The sequence below is a fragment of the Molothrus aeneus genome, chromosome 8, assembly GCF_037042795.1.
Source record: "Molothrus aeneus isolate 106 chromosome 8, BPBGC_Maene_1.0, whole genome shotgun sequence".
Taxonomy (NCBI): domain Eukaryota; kingdom Metazoa; phylum Chordata; class Aves; order Passeriformes; family Icteridae; genus Molothrus; species Molothrus aeneus.
Window position 1 is genome coordinate 31102270 of NC_089653.1, and position 18174 is coordinate 31120443.

At 37.8% G+C, this 18174-nt stretch overlaps 1 protein-coding gene across 2 annotated transcripts in view; it reads left to right on the forward strand.

Moving 5' to 3' along the window:
- The window catches only part of WDR11 (WD repeat domain 11), a 36066-nt gene extending 18696 nt beyond the window's left edge, over positions 1-17370 (forward strand). For both annotated transcript variants that reach the window (XM_066554581.1, XM_066554582.1), the window contains exons 13-29: positions 707-782; positions 2243-2351; positions 2654-2778; positions 3195-3342; positions 3660-3766; positions 4231-4345; positions 5533-5704; positions 8088-8196; positions 8947-9009; positions 9996-10061; positions 10786-10954; positions 11191-11286; positions 11643-11808; positions 12683-12780; positions 13722-13867; positions 14656-14735; positions 15260-17370. In XM_066554581.1, coding sequence (XP_066410678.1) covers positions 707-782; positions 2243-2351; positions 2654-2778; positions 3195-3342; positions 3660-3766; positions 4231-4345; positions 5533-5704; positions 8088-8196; positions 8947-9009; positions 9996-10061; positions 10786-10954; positions 11191-11286; positions 11643-11808; positions 12683-12780; positions 13722-13867; positions 14656-14735; positions 15260-15417 — 2003 coding nt within the window. In that variant the 3' untranslated portion in view covers positions 15418-17370. The remainder of the gene's footprint in view (positions 1-706; positions 783-2242; positions 2352-2653; positions 2779-3194; positions 3343-3659; positions 3767-4230; positions 4346-5532; positions 5705-8087; positions 8197-8946; positions 9010-9995; positions 10062-10785; positions 10955-11190; positions 11287-11642; positions 11809-12682; positions 12781-13721; positions 13868-14655; positions 14736-15259) is intronic.
- The last annotated feature ends 804 nt before the right edge of the window (positions 17371-18174 follow it).

An 18174-nucleotide genomic window follows, 5' to 3' on the forward strand; every position in this document is an offset into this window, starting at 1 on the left:
GCTAAGGAGAATGAAACTTGCATAGAAGATGTTGTTTGTAGATCATGATTTATTTTGATAAATCTATCTCTAACACCTATAATTCTGCAACACTTCCTACAAGTGGATGAAAATTTTCTTGGGGATGAAATTATAAACGTTTAAGATTTACTATTTTAGCTGGAAAGGAAGAGAGAATGGTTCTGATAAGTGTAGAATGTAGCTCAGCATGAAATTCTATCACACTCAGTTCATGGCAGAGTTAATTTCTCTTATCAAACTTGAAATCTATTCATGAATTTCCTCCTTTGGGAATGGAGAGAATCTCTCATTGACATTGAGTGGAAAATAATAACTGTTGGAACTCCGTCTCTATATTTATGTAATCCTGATGCATCCTTTTGAGTTGCTGTGCTCTGGAAGTGAGCCAGGAGTTAGATTTGACAGCAGAGTTTACAATATATTTAATGTAAAGATTGACAGCAGAGTTTACAATATATTTAATGTAAACATGGAGATTTTAATGATGAACTCTGAAATGCAGTAAAATGAAACGCAGTAAAACTTTGACAATGGCAAGAGTAATTTAGAGATGACAGGTGATTTGGAGATGTTGTGGTTTGGTTAGGAAGCTGGTTCTGTTTACAACCAGAGCAGTTTCTATTTAAATGTCTCAATTTCTGTTTCGTTTGTTGACTGTTGCTGTTCTCCCCGTTCTGTGCTCCAGGCAGGAGCGTTGCATTCCGCGGGGAGCGAGGCAATGACGAGCCAGCCATCGAAATGATCAAGGTGTCTCATTTGAAGTAAGTGCCTCAGCCTTGGGAGGTTTACAAATTTCACTGTGCTGCATGAAAATCCTCAGAATATCATAGATATTCCAGGAAAAAAAGCACTCCAGAGCGTATAGGAAAATATTCAACTCATATTCAATCAAGAGGAAAATGCTTCAGAATATTACTTCTAAGTGAAAAAGCTGTGATTGTTTCTGTGGTTGACTTTGTCACTTCGAGATCCAATCACATTGCAAAAGCAGTAATTAATATTTTATTTCTTACAGATATTGTGTTTACTGAACAGGCTTTTTGATGACATTAAGGAGAATAAAAGTCTTTTTTCAACTTTGATTCTGTTATGAGTTAATTCACTTTTCTATAACTTAAGCCTTACTTAAAACTAGGAAGTTTGGCATTAAAGATTATTCGTATTTATTTAGCTTTTGTAAGTATTTCACACCTTTGCAATGATTGTCTGCTGGAAAACCAGGTGTGAGATATAGTTGTTTGAAAAGTCAGCTGATAAATGACCAAATTTTCCTTTCAAGTCCTCATTATTTTGAGCTCAGGCCTGTGACAGGAGGTCTTGATTTTCATTGTATCAAAAATGATAATTATAGTACTCTGGAAAATTACTTCACTTTCTTGTATAAATGAAATTAAAATAGTGTTGATTTTAATAGGGCATGGTCTCTAAATCTTAAAAGTTTCTTCTTTATAGTGGAGGAAAAAAAATAATGTCTCTAGCTTGCACAGAAGTATTTTTGTGTGTAGGAGTTCCAGAGAATCTGGAAGAGTTCAACCATACGATGTTCTTAATAATGCATTAAAAATTAAGAGCAGCCTTGGGCTTAGATGAAGAGGCTGGAGGGTGTTGAATGAGACAAGAAAGGAGGTTCACTTGCAGAGAGATGAATGCAAGATGAGTGCCTGAGAGGACAAATTGCTGCATGCCCTCTGTATTTTCAAGTTAAATGTGAAAAGTGGTGGATTAAAGGTGTTTACACTCGCCCAGCTCCACAGATGAGCAGTCTGAAGACATGGCTGAAAAGTGTTTTAGTGTGGGATGATTTAATGCTCATTTATCCTGAGAGTGGGAAGTGGCATGTATTATCTGCAGGAGGGAAAACCTCTGTCCAGCCTGCAGTCTTGTGTGTTTTTCTGGTATTTTGTGCCATCAACTCAGGCTGAACATGGTGAGATCAGAGGTGCTGCTGCTGCTCTCTCTGAATTATCCCCCTTGTCTCCTCCACAGTAATTGTGCAGAACCAGCTGGCAGAAATTTATAATTCTGTTAGCTTTGAGGGGAATTCTTTTTAGACATTCTTTTGCTCCTCAGTAACTCAAGGGAATCACAAGCTTCAGAGGGGAATTTGATTTGCTCTGCTAACTTGTAGTTTTTGAGGGTCTCCAGAGTGCTGCTGTGAGCAACACAAGTGAAGTAAAATGCTCAAATGACTCTTGCTGGAGTAAATTCTCATTTGTTTCAGGCAGTACCTAGCTGTGGTATTTAAAGACAAACCACTGGAGATCTGGGATGTCAGAACTTGCACTCTGCTCAGAGAAATGTCTAAAAACTCCCCTACAGCCACTGCTTTGGTAAGGAATAAATGCTATTATCTTTTAATAAATGTAACATTGAAATAGTATAAAATCTTTGAACAATTTTGCAGAAAATGTTACTGTAGCTGTAGCATATACAGAGAAGTGCTTTAACATTTCATCTGTCACCAAATGAAGGCAGGAAAAAAGGGGGTTCTGGTGAAGAAATCTGCTCTGTCCCTTGGGTGATGGAGGGAGGAACTGCAGAAAGCAATTTCCTTGGATATCATTCCAAAGCCCCAGTACATTCAGAGAATAAACCTTTGTCTTTTCCATTTTTCCTGGGCCATTTTCCACAGGAGTGGTCACCTTCCCATAACTTAAAGAGCCTGAGGAAGAAGCAGCTGGCAGCCAGGGAGGCCATGGCCCGGCAGACAGTGGCATCAGACACTGAAGTCAGCAGTGTGGAATCCTCTGTGATCAGGTATCCCCCCTCCTGATGGAGTCCTGGCCTACAGCAATTGTGGGTTTCCCACCATGTGCCATTCTTCTAATGAAAAGAATATTTTGGAACTGATTCTTGAGTACATAGCAAGCAAAACAACTTGATGGCCCTCCCTTTAGTTTTTGCATGTGGGACTTTGCTGTACCCGTTACTCAGGTGTGTCTATGGCAGTCCACTGGTGACCTGGTTCTTCAAGTAAAACTCTTACTTGCCCTTGGACAAGTTACTTGCCTTTTCCACAAGAGTGGAAGTAAGAAATAGTTAACTGTTATATAAATTCTTTAAAAGAATATATACTTTTTGTTTTGTGTTGTTTCTGTGCACTAGGTAGAATTTGTCTTGCAATTCTGATTTCAAGAAAGAAATAATTGTGTCTCATTATGTTCTTTTTAAAGTTTGTTGCAGGAAGCTGAAAGTAAATCAGAGCTGAGCCAGAACATCTCTGCCAGGGAGCACTTTGTGTTTACAGGTGCTGATGGGCAGGTTTATCATCTCACAGTAGAGGGAAACTCAGTAAAAGACAGTGCAAGAATTCCCCCAGATGTGAGTTCCAATTTTTCTGTATCATTGATGCTTGAATTTTTTGATTAGCTTTGACTGCTAGAAAAAATCAAGGATAAGCTTTGTAGCAGCAAGTCAGTAATGTAGTATTTTGAAATCTGAAATGAATTCCTACATAAAAACTGATAGCAGTTCTGTTTTCACAGTCTTATAAATAATTTTTCCTGTTTTAACTGAGTACAGTTTAGTCTATCATGTTGTATAATATTTTTTTTAATGAATACCAATGTTGAAATATTTATTCATATGTTTGAGTCTATTAATCACAAGATATTTTTCTGTTTCTTAAATATTTTCAGGGAAGTATGGGTAGCATTACTTGTATTGCCTGGAAAGGGGATATCCTGGTACTTGGAGATGTTGATGGAAACTTAAACTTCTGGGATTTGAAAGCTAGAGTATCCAGGTATGAATGCAAATTAAGTCTGTCAAACATGAGAGGATGAGTATTAGAATGTGGAATGTTTTCATCCTTCCTCATTTTTGTTCTTTACTGTAGGGAAAAATGCAAACATTTTGGAATAAAAATTCAGAAAATGTCTACTGTGTCACAGTTCCCTACATTTAATCTCTTGTGTTTTCAGAAGAATTAACATTTAATCAAGGTTTTAAAACCAGCTAGATATCTTTTTTTACATTAAATCTGCAGTGGCTTCTGGTAAAACATTAAGTATTGTAGTATTTATTCTAAGCTTTTCATCATTTTAGTTTAATAAATTCATAATCTGGACATCCATTTGTGTGTGCATCTATAGAGAGGTTGTTCTGTTCAGTCTCTGCAATAGCAGGATCTGTAAAGTTCCTGGAAAGGATTCCATTTCCTACAATATTTGGTACAGAATGATGGATCCTAATCTTGTCTTTGCTTAGGGGGATTCCTACTCACCGGAGCTGGGTGAAAAAAATACGGTTTGCCCCAGGGAAAGGAAACCAAAAACTCCTTGCAATGTACAATGATGGGGTAGAAATTTGGGATTCCAAAGAGGTAAGTGGCTGTGGGTTTGATAGACTCTTCTCTTCAAAGCCCACACCTCAGCTCTGAAAATGAGGATGAGTGAGGGATTAAGTTTTACTGAGTCAGGATTTCTTGCTGGCACTTGTATGATAAACTCATATGGCTTCTTCAGAAGACTTTTACACCCTATGAATTATCTTTGAGCTGCCATCAATGAGAAGTGTCTTCCACTCTTAAAGCTGACAGTGTCTGAGATCCTCTTTGTCATCCTTTTGTAATGGTTTTGAGGCAGACCTTGAAAATTTAAGAGGGACTCCCCAGTTTGAGACTTTAATCTGTGGAGAGGAGATTGCTTTCACTGCAGGTTTTCTGTGTATGGTCAATTGATTTGTTAGGGAAAACCAGACACCTGTTTATTAACACTCTAGCTTCTCTTCTTACTCACAAACTCTCTAGTTATGTTCACAAACCTTCTGGGGTTTGCTTTTAGGTCTCTCAGGGGATTATAGTACCATGGAGAAGGAAATACAATTGTACTGTTTTAACTTAGGCCCTGGAATAAGTTCAGGGTATCAGGGTATGGAAGAGGAATTTTAACTTTTTTCCTGTTTCCTTTGTAATGAGGACCAGCTCCAAACTCAGACCCTTAATTAGTGCAATATGAAACTCCACTGATGATAAGAATGGACAGCAGATATGAACAACTACTGTGAATTACATAAGCAGAGTAGGATATTACCCAATGAGTCTCTCCTTGTAGCACATTTGAATAGTTTAGGTGCCACAAGATACTGTAGCTGTTCCTTCTTTTTTTTTAGGATAAAGGAGTTTCCTACATGAAAGCATTTAAAATTAAATTCACATTTTCAGTCAAAAGTCTTTCAGAATATCTGTAGTAATACTTTATAGTCTCAGTTCTATTATACATCTAATCCTGTTTTGTTAGAAAAGATAACAAAAAGGCAGCTGTACACTATGCTCAAAAGGATTTTTTCTCAGCCCTAAATTAGGAAATAGTATTGTTCCAGGGCAAGCATGTGACCTACTCTAAGGTTTCTAAATTCCCTACTCTCCAGAAAAGACCATTATTGAAATGATTTATAGCTAACTTCACCTTTCATGGTGAATTTTGTGCTGTGCCTCCTGGGTGTGTGACACAGCCTCACAATGGGTGATGGAGAGGCTGCTAAAAATAAAAAACAACTGAACTTTTGCAGGTACAAATGGTGAGCAGTTTAAGGAGCGGGAGAAATGTGAATTTCCGGGTCCTGGACGTGGACTGGTGCACGTCAGACAAAGTGGTGCTGGCATCAGATGATGGATGCATCCGAGTGCTGGACTTGTCCATGAAGCCCTCGTGTTTCAGGATGGACGAGCAGGATTTAATAGGTTTGGCATGTCTTCCTTGCTGCCCACTGCTGGGCACTTCTGCCCTCCTCTTTGGAAAGTGGAGCTCAGCCCTTCTGTTAGAGCAGGCACTTGTCACATGTGGAGATGTTGGTGCCTTTCTACTGCTTTTCATGGATACAGGTCATTTTTTTTATGCTTAGGTCATATGTGTGGAAACCCAGGGCATCAGGGATATTTCTCTGTCTGCTCTGGGGTGCCCTGACCCCCAGGGGAGCACTGACTTTGACCCTCATTCATGGAGAAAGTTTCCTAAACTTCAAGACTTTCCTAGACTTGTAGGATTCAATTCCTAGAATCCACAAAAGTGTGAAATAGATGATAGAGAGTAGTGTAGGTGTATCACTTGGTGAGAAATTTAGGTTTTGGGATTTTTAGTATGTTGTGGATGGAAGCAAGATGGAAGTCACAGGGTGTCGTCCTAAGTTTCTTCTTCATGCTTCTTCTTCCTTCTTCTTCTTGGGTTTGGGTGGCATTTTGTAATTGGGCAGAAAAGTCCCCATTGTGGGCTCTGTGGGATCAGTGATTGGGTTAAAAGGGAAAACAATCCAGGTGTCAGCTCTTAATTGGATGGTTTAGTCTTAAAAGACCTTGTACCAAGAGATTGTTGGCCATTTTGTGCCTTCTAATGAAAAGCTGCCAAACTTACAGTAGTGAGACTGTTTTACTGATAAGAAATAATAAACACCTGAGTCCAAACACAAATTTCTGTCTCAAATGCCTTCAATCCAAACCCAGAGAAACCAATAATATGCATGGGTTTTTTTAATACAAGTTTAATCTCCCAAATAGCGCATACTTTTTAATATCTTAATTTAAATATAAATGAAGAAAATAAGAGCTTTTTGTACTGATATCTAGCAAATTGACTCAAAAAGCATTGACACATCAATTAGGTATCAGTACCTGCATCACTGATACTCATTACATGATTTAGAAACATTTGTTGATGGGTAAAAATGTATTTTCTGATTTTTTTTCAGGTGTCTGTAGATTGATTCATTGCTCTTCAAACTGACATTTAAAATAGCAATATTAACGCTGTTGGCCTTTTTAGCCATATGTCTAAGAAGGGACTTGAAACATTTAACTAGTTGACTAAACTACATTTTTTTTGTATTTATTATTACTGGTTTTCCAAATAACTCTTCTTGTTGTTGCCTTTTGAGTCAATCCTACCTTTACTCTTAAATTTCCTTAAAACCAGTAGATTCTAAGACATATGTAATAAACTGTGATGTGGGGAGCTGTGGTGTGGGTTTGTTTGAGGAAACATGTAATTTATCACAGCCATTTTTGCTACCAAAGGAGTTTTCTGCAATATTAAGTTCTAAAGATGAATGTTGTAAAGCCAAGCAAGCTGAAAGGAGGCTGTGCCAGCTGTAAGGCTGCCTGTGATTGAGCTGTCCTGCTGTGGTAATGTTTTAATTACCAAATCACATTTACAAGAGTCCTACATCCCTGAGTGCACACCAAGTACAGGGAGTTGTGAATGTTAATGATGGAGCTGCTTTTTGTACTTGTTTTACTCCTCAGTCACTGGGTAGCATTTGCTGCCTGTCACCCACACCTTGTACTGGATACAGACTCACTGATTTATCATTTGTATCTTACTAAACTTCCCACCATCCTTTCCAGATGATGGGGTTTAATATCCTTGTATTGTACAGGAATTAGGGGGACAAAGCAAAACTAAACATGCCTTATGATATTTATAGGGTCTAGCTTTACTTTGCACCATGTAGCAATAATCATTGTACACAGCTCTGCCAAAGCCAGTAAAATGCATTCCAGGAGTCTATGGCTAAAGTCACCATGGAATATCCTGAAATTCTCATTTGACCATGGCTGATAACCCTGTACCCTCTATGAAATGTTTTTGTTGAGTGTATTGAAAACTTTTGTGTCTAGCAGTCTGTGCTGGGTATGTGAAAAGACTTCTATGTATGATTTTCCTGGTGCTTGCAAACAACCTGGGACATTTTCTGGTGCCCATTTTCTGTGATACATTTTCTAGTGCCCATTTTCTGGTGCACATTTTCTGTGATACATTTTCTGGAAGTACATTTTTAGATATATACATTCTGTGGTGCATTTTCTGGTGGTACATTTTCTGTGATACATTTTCTAGTGCCCATTTTCTGGTGCCCATTTTCTGTGATACATTTTCTGGTGCCCATTTTCTGGTGGGATATTTTCTGTGGTGCATTTTCTGTGATATATTTTCTGGTGCCCATTTTCTGGTGGGATATTTTCTGTGATACATTTTCTGTGGTATATTTTCTGAAGGCACATTTTCTGATCAATGAACACAGCATTATTGTACATGACTCTCTGGACAATGAATCCTTTCTTTTTGTTTCAGAACCTGTCTGGTGTCCCTACCTGCTTGTTCCAAGGGCTTCATTAGCTTTAAAAGCATTCCTGCTGCATCAACCCTGGGATGAGAAATATTCCCTAGATATTATGGACATGTAAGAAAAAATATACATCTATATAAAACATATTATTATTTTTTAAAGCCTATATCTTTTATTAGTCTTTCTGTGCAAATAACTGTTGGATGTATAAGTTTCCTCACTCTTGGGGACTGTCAAAATTATAATTAGTTCACTATTTATTACTGAAAGTAATATAGGTAAGGCTCTAAGGTCAGGTATTTCTTCTGGCTTTCAGTAGCACTTGGCTGTTAAAAACTGCAGTCTGCTTTCAGTCCTGGCAATATTTTTATGGCATTATATTACTTCTGAGAAAAACTCTGTTCTCTTTGTTCTAGAAGTTAATGCAGCCATCAGAGTTGTTCCTAAAGTGTCAAGGAAAGTGATATTCTGATATCCTGATAGAGCTGTCTGTACTCTTGGAGAGCCACATTCCCATCACCAGAGGAGCACATTTCTGTGTCCTGGGCTGTGCTCGTGGTCACTTAGTAATGCTCTAGGCATTGCCATTTTTATTAATTTTATGGTTAATGAAAAAAAAGAAAAATGGGAAAAGAAAGATTGGAATTTACTCTGAGGCTCAATGGAAGCAAACCAAATCTTTCACTGCTATTTTGGAACTGGGAACTGGATAAAGAATCCTGTATCAATGGCTTACCCAAAGAATTTGAAAAATTGTTAACATGTAATTGTTAATCTGTGTTTTTCTCCTACAAGTAGTGCTCTTTTCAGATAATTCTGTCATTTTTGTAACACAGAAAACCTCTATTTTTTTTTTTATTCCAGTGATTATCCAGAGAATGAAAATATTAAAAACCTTCTTCAAGAGCAGTTGAATTCATTGTCCAAGTAAGAATTTTTCTGTTATTACTTGTGTAAGCTATGGAATTCTCAGAAGGCAAAATATCTGAAGTTTGTGGCAACTCACAGTTAATGAAGAAAGAATTCTTTTCTCTAAAGATGTGCCTGAGTAATGACAGTTTTTATTAAAAAAAAAAGGATTTTTAATGTAAATTTTATTTAATTCTAAACTTGGTGCTTTAAAGGTACTGATAGGGTCAGTACATGATTTGCAACTGACCTGTGAACATTCGGAGTGTTTTAGGCAGTACTTCTCAGGGGTTTAGGGGTTCTTTATGCTGATCCAGACTGCATTGGACACTGCTACTTAAATACTCCAAGGCTTATTTGTGAGGAAAAAAAGATTATTCCAAAAATCCTTTGCTGAAGGTATAATTCCAGAGTAATGTTGTTGCACTTTGCTCTATTTACAGAGAAAACAGATTTTGACATTCAATTTAAACCTTGAAAATTATAGTTCAAGCTAGTAAATAGACAACTTTGTCCCTTTTCCTTTTGTCCTTCCATTTAGTAGGATGGCAAAGGTAACAGCCTATTTTTATCCAGTCTGAAACACCTGTGGAAAGCCTAAATTGATGCATGTGCATCCCTTCTGCTGTGACACCACATAGCTGCAAGATTATTTGTAGCTGAATTAATATTGTAATTAGTAGAATTCCTGCAGACTAATTGGCAGCTTTGCATACACCCTGGTGGTGATTCCTTATATTGCAAGGATAAAGAGTTCCAAATTATTTCATATATAATTTGAAATATAACTGATCTCCCTGCATTCGCCCCTGGAGTTATATTTCAAATTATATATAATTCCTGTTGTAATTGTTTTCATAGATGCATCTTTTCATTTCAGAAAAGAAATTCTGTATTTTGGGGGTTGATCTTTTCAGTTTGTAAGTGATGGATCCTGTTTGTGTTCAAAAGCAACCAAACAATCCTGCCCAGCACTTTACAGTTTAACAATTTCTCTTTTGCAGTGACATAAAGAAACTTCTGCTTGATCCAGATTTTACTCTCCTGCAGAGATGTCTCCTGGTTGCCAGGTAAAAGAGATTCAGATGAATACAGGAAATGTTTCCTAGGAAAATCTTGATGTTATTAATACACAGGAATGAGCTGAAGTTTAGGAACTCCCCCAGTTGTCCTTTAACTTAGCACAGTCCCTAAATTACTTTGTTACCCATTTAGTGGAGTGGCCTTAGAACCAAAATGGAAATTTTACCTCACTGGAACAGTTTTATTTGCTTGCTGGATACAAGGAAATTCCCTCAGTCATGGTGGCACTTTTATAACTGCAGCTCTGGCAGCCACATTACATTAAGTTGATCTTGCCCCAAAATGTCATTTAGAATTCACAATAGCTCTGTACAAACAGGGCAGGGCCTGGGGTTTATTTCAAGTGTCCTTGTTCTGTGTGGTTCTTCTGCCTAAACTGAGCTCATTTTAGTCTGTCTGTATTCAGAGATGTTTTCAAACTTAGTAACTTGTGGTTGAAAGAGGATATCAGTGACTAAGTGCAAAATAATAATAAATATCAATTTCCACATATTTCTGTGCTGAACATTCCTGGGGTTTAAATGCTGTTGTAACTTACTTTGCTGAATGTCATTCCATAATCCTCTCTCTCAGTTTGTCCCACTGATAAAGCAAAGTTCTTGTGTTGTCCACAGGAATGCCCAGTCCTTGAGAAAATGAAATATATCCTATTTTTATGTGGTGTATGAAAAAATACAAGCCTGTTTCACATCCTGCTTTGTATCTTCTCAGACTGTATGGGGATGAATCTGAACTGCACTTCTGGACTATTGCTGCCCACTATTTGCACAGCTTATGCCAGGAAAAGCCTGCAAAGCCAGACACAGCTGTCCTTCAGGAGCAGCTGGGAAATCCTCTGGATATATGCTATGATGTGCTGTGTGAAAATTCTTACTTCCAGGTATGTCAAAGAGTTCAAAACCAAATTTAAAGGAATGTCATCAGTACAATGAACCCTCAGTTCCCTGTGCATATTTCACTTTTATTAGTAACATACCAGTCTGTGTTAAAACATTCCTCACACTTAAAAATAGAGGCTGGTCAAAAAACTGGCAAGATATGTAAATGTCTTGTGAAAGCCTGGTTTTATTTCTTATGGTAGGCTTACATTTAAAATATTTTTCCTTCTTTGTCCAGAAATTCCAGCTGGAAAGGGTAAATCTCCAGGAAGTGAAGAGATCAACATATGATCATACCAGGAAATGTGCTGATCAACTTCTTCTCTTGGGCCAGGTTTGTGGGTAATATTTGAATTTTTTATTCTTCTTCCCTGTCTGTTTTGTGTACTTAGCCTATTCAAAGAAAGCTTTTTCTAGCTTTATTTGTTATTTCCTACTTGTGTGAGCCCAGTGCAGAGTTTTTGCATTCTTATGTTAAATTCATGATGAGTTTTCAATGCTGTCCTTATTGCAAGTGACCTATTGAAGTAGAATCTTAGTCATTACTAGACAAGGAGATATTTTTGTAGCCTGTTTTAGAATAACTTCCATTGTTTATTTGTTACATGTCTTAAAAAGGGTAAAAATAGAAAGGCTTTTAAACAAAATTAATATATTGTGGTCAAAGTTGTATTTTTTTTCTCTTGCCAGACTGACAGAGCAGTGCAACTACTGCTGGAAACCAGTTCAGAGAATGCACATTATTACTGTGATTCACTCAAAGCTTGCCTGGTCACAACTGTCACCTCATCAGGGCCATCTCAAAGCACCATTAAACTGGTAGCAACCAACATGATAGCCAATGGAAAGCTTGCAGGTAAAATATCTCTTTCTCTTTGCTTGTAAACTGATAATTCTCATCATTTTTAAGGATGCCAGTAAAATAGGAGTGAATCCAGCTGTGATGGATCTTACATGTTGGGTGTGCTGCAGTAGACACTGCATGGAGTAGTTAACACAAAAATGATCAGTGACTGAGTTATAAAATCCAGCTTGTCTTGATTTATTTTCACTGGAAAATTCACTTCTGGAGTAAATCTTTTAGCAGTTGTTTGCACAAGAAGAAGCTGATCACATAACATGTATTTTCCACTTTTCTAATTAAAGGATTAACTAAAGTTTGGTGTCCCTGTTACAAAATGTGAAATACAGATTTAGTCTCCTTTTCAGTTCAGAACTTTATTCATAATACGTGTTTTTTTACAAGTACAGGTTAATTTTGCTTAATGCAAGAGCTGAAACATAACTGAAATATTTCAGTTACAACCATATAACTGAAATAAACATGCTGAGAGAGTTAAAAGTCTGTACTTGCCTGGAAAAAAACTACTTTCCACTCTGTAGACTGTTAATAATTGCACTGTGGACAACATTAAATTAAAATAAAGAACTACCCATGAAATCTATTTATTTTATTTAATTTAATATTTAATTTAATCTATTAAACAAAGATCATTATGTCTTTATGATGAGAAGTCCTGTGAACCCCTAAATTTGTGTTCAAAACAAAGATAAATGAGAGCTTTGTTTGGCCTCTGTAGCCCAGAACGAAGATGCAATAACTGGCACCCAGGTTACATGGAGAGCATTCTCAACATCTTCATGTGCTGAGGATATGGGGATCCTTTTGCACACTTAGCAGCTCTTTTTCCCTGGATTATTTCCTGAGTGGGTGCATGTTTGTGTTCCAGAGGGGGTGCAGCTGCTGTGTCTGATTGACAAGGCTGCCGACGCCTGTCGCTACCTGCAGACCTACGGCGAGTGGAACCGAGCGGCGTGGCTGGCCAAGGTGAGCAATTCCCCACTTCCCAGGCTGAGAGCACCGACCACCTGCTCAGCATCTGTGCTTAGGAAGGCTGAGCAGGGTGCTGAAGTTCCCTGAATCACTGAAACATCAATTAGAAATACCATTCAGCTATGAGAGGCCAGGCTGTTCAATCAGCGCTGGCAGATTATTCAGCCTTCTGACCTCACAGGTTTGCTCTCCTTGTCCACATTACAGGACTGGGACCTAAAAAGGCTTAGAATACTCAATTTCTTAATTTTTCAGCAGTTTGGGAAGGTCCATATAGCTTCAGCAGTATAAAGCTGGTAATAAACTACCAAACCCCGCTCCTGGATGTGGATAATGAACTGAGAAGTGACTTTGTGCTGAGCTCTGTGTAGTGTGTGAGCTGATTTCAAAATTACCACCACCCACATAAATTGACATCACCTTCTGTTACAGCAAATTACAGCAAAACTACCCAGACACAGCATTAATTCTCCACATTATAAATGGGCAGGAATTAGTAAGTATTTTTCAGCATCTCTTAGGTAAAGTTTCTGTTTTGTTTCCTGGAGAAAGAATGGAAAAGTTAGTACTTAGGTTTTTTAAGTGAGGGAATGCTGCTTTTCAGAAAAATTAAGAATTTTTTTTTTAAGTCTTTGGTAAAGAATGAAGAGTAACTTCTTGATTTAGAAAAGCTTTAGAAGATTTAGATTTAGAAAAGCTTGAGGTAAAAATGATGTTAATCACATCTAAAAATGGAGTGACCCAAGTGGTATTTTTATACCGAGATATCTCTGATTTTCCTTAATGCCCTATTAACTCAAGCAAAATGCTTTTTATTAAAAACTGATGGTTTCAGATGCTTTTGCTTCTGCCCAGGGCGTTGCCCTGAGGGGAATGCAGCAGCAGCAGGGTGTGTGTGGCACTGGGGGCTCCCTCAGGCTCTGCTGTGTCCCCAGGTGCGGCTGAGCTCGGAGGAGTGCGCGGACGTGCTGCGCCGTTGGGTCGATCACCTCTGCTCCCCACAGGTCAACCAGAAATCCAAGGCCATTCTGGTCCTCTTGTCTCTTGGCTGCTTCACAAAAGTTGCAGAGATGTTACACAGGTAAAGGTGAAACAGCACAACCTGTGTTTGCTCTTGTCCACACCTATTTCTGGTATCTGTTTCTATTTTCACATCCTTTTCTGACCCAGAGATGGGGCAGCTGAGAGGCATTTTACAAACTTTTATTCCATTTTCACTCTCATGTGAAGGGTGAGACAATACAGATAATATATATAATATAATATAACTATTATATCATAGTTATAATTCAGGCTATTACAGTCAGAAGCCAACTATTTCCTAATTACAATACATTATAAGCGTTTCTTGTTATATTTCTCAAAAGCATCTAATCTTATTTACATACCCATCCTTTAAAACTTGTTTCTAGTTCCATTTCTCTCTCAACAATGTCTATCCAATTCCATAGCATTTCTAAGTCAGTATTTCTTATCTCAAAGTTTACATACAAATGCATACTAGGAGAACTTTCTGTCAAACTTTGAGAATTCTTTACAAATCCATTTCCCACAAGCATGTTTTTCTTTAATTAGTTTTAACCTGTGGGCTCTGACTGACATTTCATTTTACTACAGGCTTTCAGATTGCCAGCTCCCATGGAGCCAGCAGTAATGATTTATAGTACCTATGATTTTTTCTGAGTAACTTCAGCCCTGATCTTTCAGGAAAATTTATAGCAAGTGTCAGTTCATGAGTGCAAGGAGGAAGGGGAGATATAAAAGTGTTTTAGAAAGCCTCTCTGCAAGTGTTTTGGTGTGATGTCCTGGAATACTGTTCTGGTTTGTATCCTAACAAATTATTCTCTTTTTTTGTTTTCCATGTAACAGTATGAGGTACTTTGATAGAGCAGCTTTATTTGTAGAAGCTTGTCTGAAGTACGGGGCATTTGAAGTTAATGATGACACAAATATCCTTTTTCTGAAATCCTGTCTGTGCTCACTCAATCTTCACATCTGACCTGCTGTTCTGGGAAGCTGAGCAGTTGCCCAGATTTTTGTATTATATACTATAAATAATAATGCTTATGTAAATAATACCTATGGAGTCATCAGCCTGTAAATAAAAAATGCCACTAATAGGTCATGTAGATAACTTCAGGTCTGATTAATGAAAAAATCTTTGTGATATAAAGATTTCTGTTGCAATTTATGCCACTGTATCATGGTAGGTACTTAAGCATGTCTGAAATCTGTCTGGTTTAGTTTACAGTACTCTGCATGTTACTTTATAAATACCAATATGAGTTCAAAAGGAGGAATTAAAGCAACTTTTTTTTTCTTACTTGTGCTGAAAAATAATGGATTAGCACAATTGGCAGCAATGTTCAGCATTTTCACCTTGGGAGAGGAAAGGAGTAAGAAGGGGGGAAAAAGGATTCTGAGTTTTTTTTGTTTTGCTATTAATTTGTATTTTCCTTAATGCCTCATTTACATAAATTGATCCATGCTGTGTATGCAGATTATGCCAGAAGCTTGAAGCTCCTGGGCTTTAAGGGGGGAGCTGCTCTCTTTGCCTCAAAAGCAGGGGAAAGTGGGAAGGAGCTTCTGAGTGAACTCAAGCAGCCAAAGGAGGAGGTGACACAGGAGTGAGAGTTCTGTGCTTGTGAGGTTGTCTGGCAGACTGGGATTCCACTGGGTGAAAATTCACTTTTCTCTTGAATCACTGTCATACCTGATCTGTGGGATTTGAGCAAACACTGTTAAATGTCTTGGAAGTCAGGATTAAGAACTGTGGTGTTGCTTTTTTGTTAAATTTGTCTGCACTTTCACAAGAGGGGAAAGAAGCTTATGATAAAGTTATACAATAATATTTCCACTTTTTCAGTTGTAGCAGGAATCAAATTTAAAGATGTGCTGAAAGGCTTCCATACCTGTGTCAAAGTCTGGTCCATTTACTTCTAAAAATCAAATCTCAATAAAACTTCAATACTGTTGTATTTGTATGTAAAAATGACTTAGTCTGTACTGTAAAAATATAAATATATTTAAAAATAAATAGAGATCACAAAGCACACAGTTCTTTCCTGGAACATCATGGCTTTTCCACTCCAATTTCTTGTTTAAATATACTGTTATTTTAAATCAGTTCACTATTGACATTTCCATAACTGGCTGGGATGGAATCTTTAACAGGTTCACTTACAAATGTTGCTCTCCTGACATTCCATAAAACATCGCTTTTTCCTGTTAAGGGAGTGTTATATTCCATTTTATTTTCAAGTGTGCACTCCCTGCACACCCTGGGGACTGAATTCTGTCTGTCAAAGGGTGGGAGAAGGTTTTACCTCCAGAGCAGCAGGGTCAGGACACTGCTGGTGCTGTCCCCAGTCACTGCTGGGTTATTGAATGTCTGATTGACAAAAGGTGAAAAAAGCATTGTGCAAAGGCCAAACAATGGCTTTTTCAGGAGATACTTCTCCTGCTAACACACCTGATGGTCCACACACACAAGGATGCCACCAAAAACCTCTATTCTGATTTTTTGCCAGTATTTCAGTACTTGTTTGTGTTATTGTTTCTAATGTCAGATTTCTCTTTTCTGTGTATTGCTGATGAGGAATTTTACAGCTGAGGAGTGGCTGCTGATGGTACACTGCCCTTGCAAACTGAAGGCTGTGGCATTTAGGCTAAAAGCCTAAATTCTTCTTTTTCCCAGCTTGTTGGAGCTACTGAAGTTGAGTTTGTTGTCATGAAAAGAATCCTATAAAATGTCTCTCATTTGAATGTAATTTTTGTGTTGTCTACTTGCAGTAACAGTGCATTGGATTCTCCTTTTGTTCAAGGATTTGTTGATATGTGTTCAGAACTCCCATCAGCTTTGGGACACCTCCAGCTCCAGAAAACTTTTGGTTCAAGTCTTAAATAACATTTCTGATAAAATGATAAAAAGACTGTTCCAAGTCTGAATGCAAACTGAAAAAGGGAGTTCCATCATTCTCAGCAGAAATGTAGGAGTTAAACTGCAATGTGTTGTATTTGTTCTTGCCACATCTTACATAAATTACCTTAAAATACCTTTTGTTCAGTGTATTGTGAACTGTGCTTATGTTGTTGCTTTAGCTTGGGAAAATGAGTACACAAGGAAATTTGCCTTAAGTATTACGTGAGCAACAGAATTAATTAAAATTAACTGTAATTAGCAGTGGCCTGAATTCTGGCTCACACTGACTGCTACAGCTCTGCTCCATCTCCTGCTTTTGTAGCAGCCCTGATGGACAAGACTCCCAGAGAGTTGTGAGCACACCCAAAGTTGTTCTTTGAGAGCCCTTGAAGCTGTTTGTCAGTGGGTCTCTGAGATAAATCTACTTCAGTAAACACTTGGATTTATAACTCTTGATGGTTAAAAAAATAAAAACAACAACATATTGCAAAGGCCTTTTCATACTGAATGTTTCTATAAACTTTTAAGTGTACAGGTTGCAGGACACTTTGTGGCATTCCCAACTGGAACCTTCATGAGGAAAATAGAGTGTAATAGTGATTGAAAAGTTTATTTAGATAATATTGCAGTCTCATTACAATAATAAAAATATTTTTAAAATCTCTGTGTGTCCTTGATTTAATACAAGCCCATCACTGGAATTGAGTGCTGCTTGTGCAACTGTTGTCATTTTGCCTTCTGGACAGGAACAATGCTCAGGGCTGCTTTAATGGAGGAAGTGATTATCCTTTGTACATCTGAGTCACATTTTCCATATTAGTTCTAATGAAACATTGGGTTTGAGCAGTATTCATTCCCAGGCTTTAGCAGCAAACATCAAATTTGTATGGGTTAAATTAGGGCAGGACACGGTCTGCACATCCTGACTTTTGCAAAGCACAGAAATAAGTGATGAAAGAAACCTCCTCCCTTTCTGTTCTCACAGGCTAGAAAGTGAACGGAATGAATTTTTAAAATAAATATGTTTTTAACTCCTTTAAACCCCTTTGAGAATGCCTTCCTCAAAGCCCTGTGAATACTGCAAGTGGCCCCAGAGGTTTATAATCTGTATTTTCCATTTTGCATTTTGAAGCTTCTGTCAGCAGTGAAGCCCTAACTCTGGAACCTGTGTTTGACCATCCTTGGCAATGAGGAAATGGTGAAATTGTGTTTGCAGGTCAATATACAGAGATTCTGTATAATATACAGAGATTCTTTGTGCATTTGTCTTTGAACACCAGCCTTGTATTAATTAACTGGGATGTTTGATTAGCAGAGTATTCAATAACTGTTGAAAGACTCTTTTGCAAAAGGCAGGACCTTTGAAAATAAGGAATTTTTTGGGCATTTAAGTTGTCTAGATGAGGAACTTCTAGGTGGAGAAAATCTTGCAGCACAACTAGTGCTGGTTACCCCTCTCATTGTTT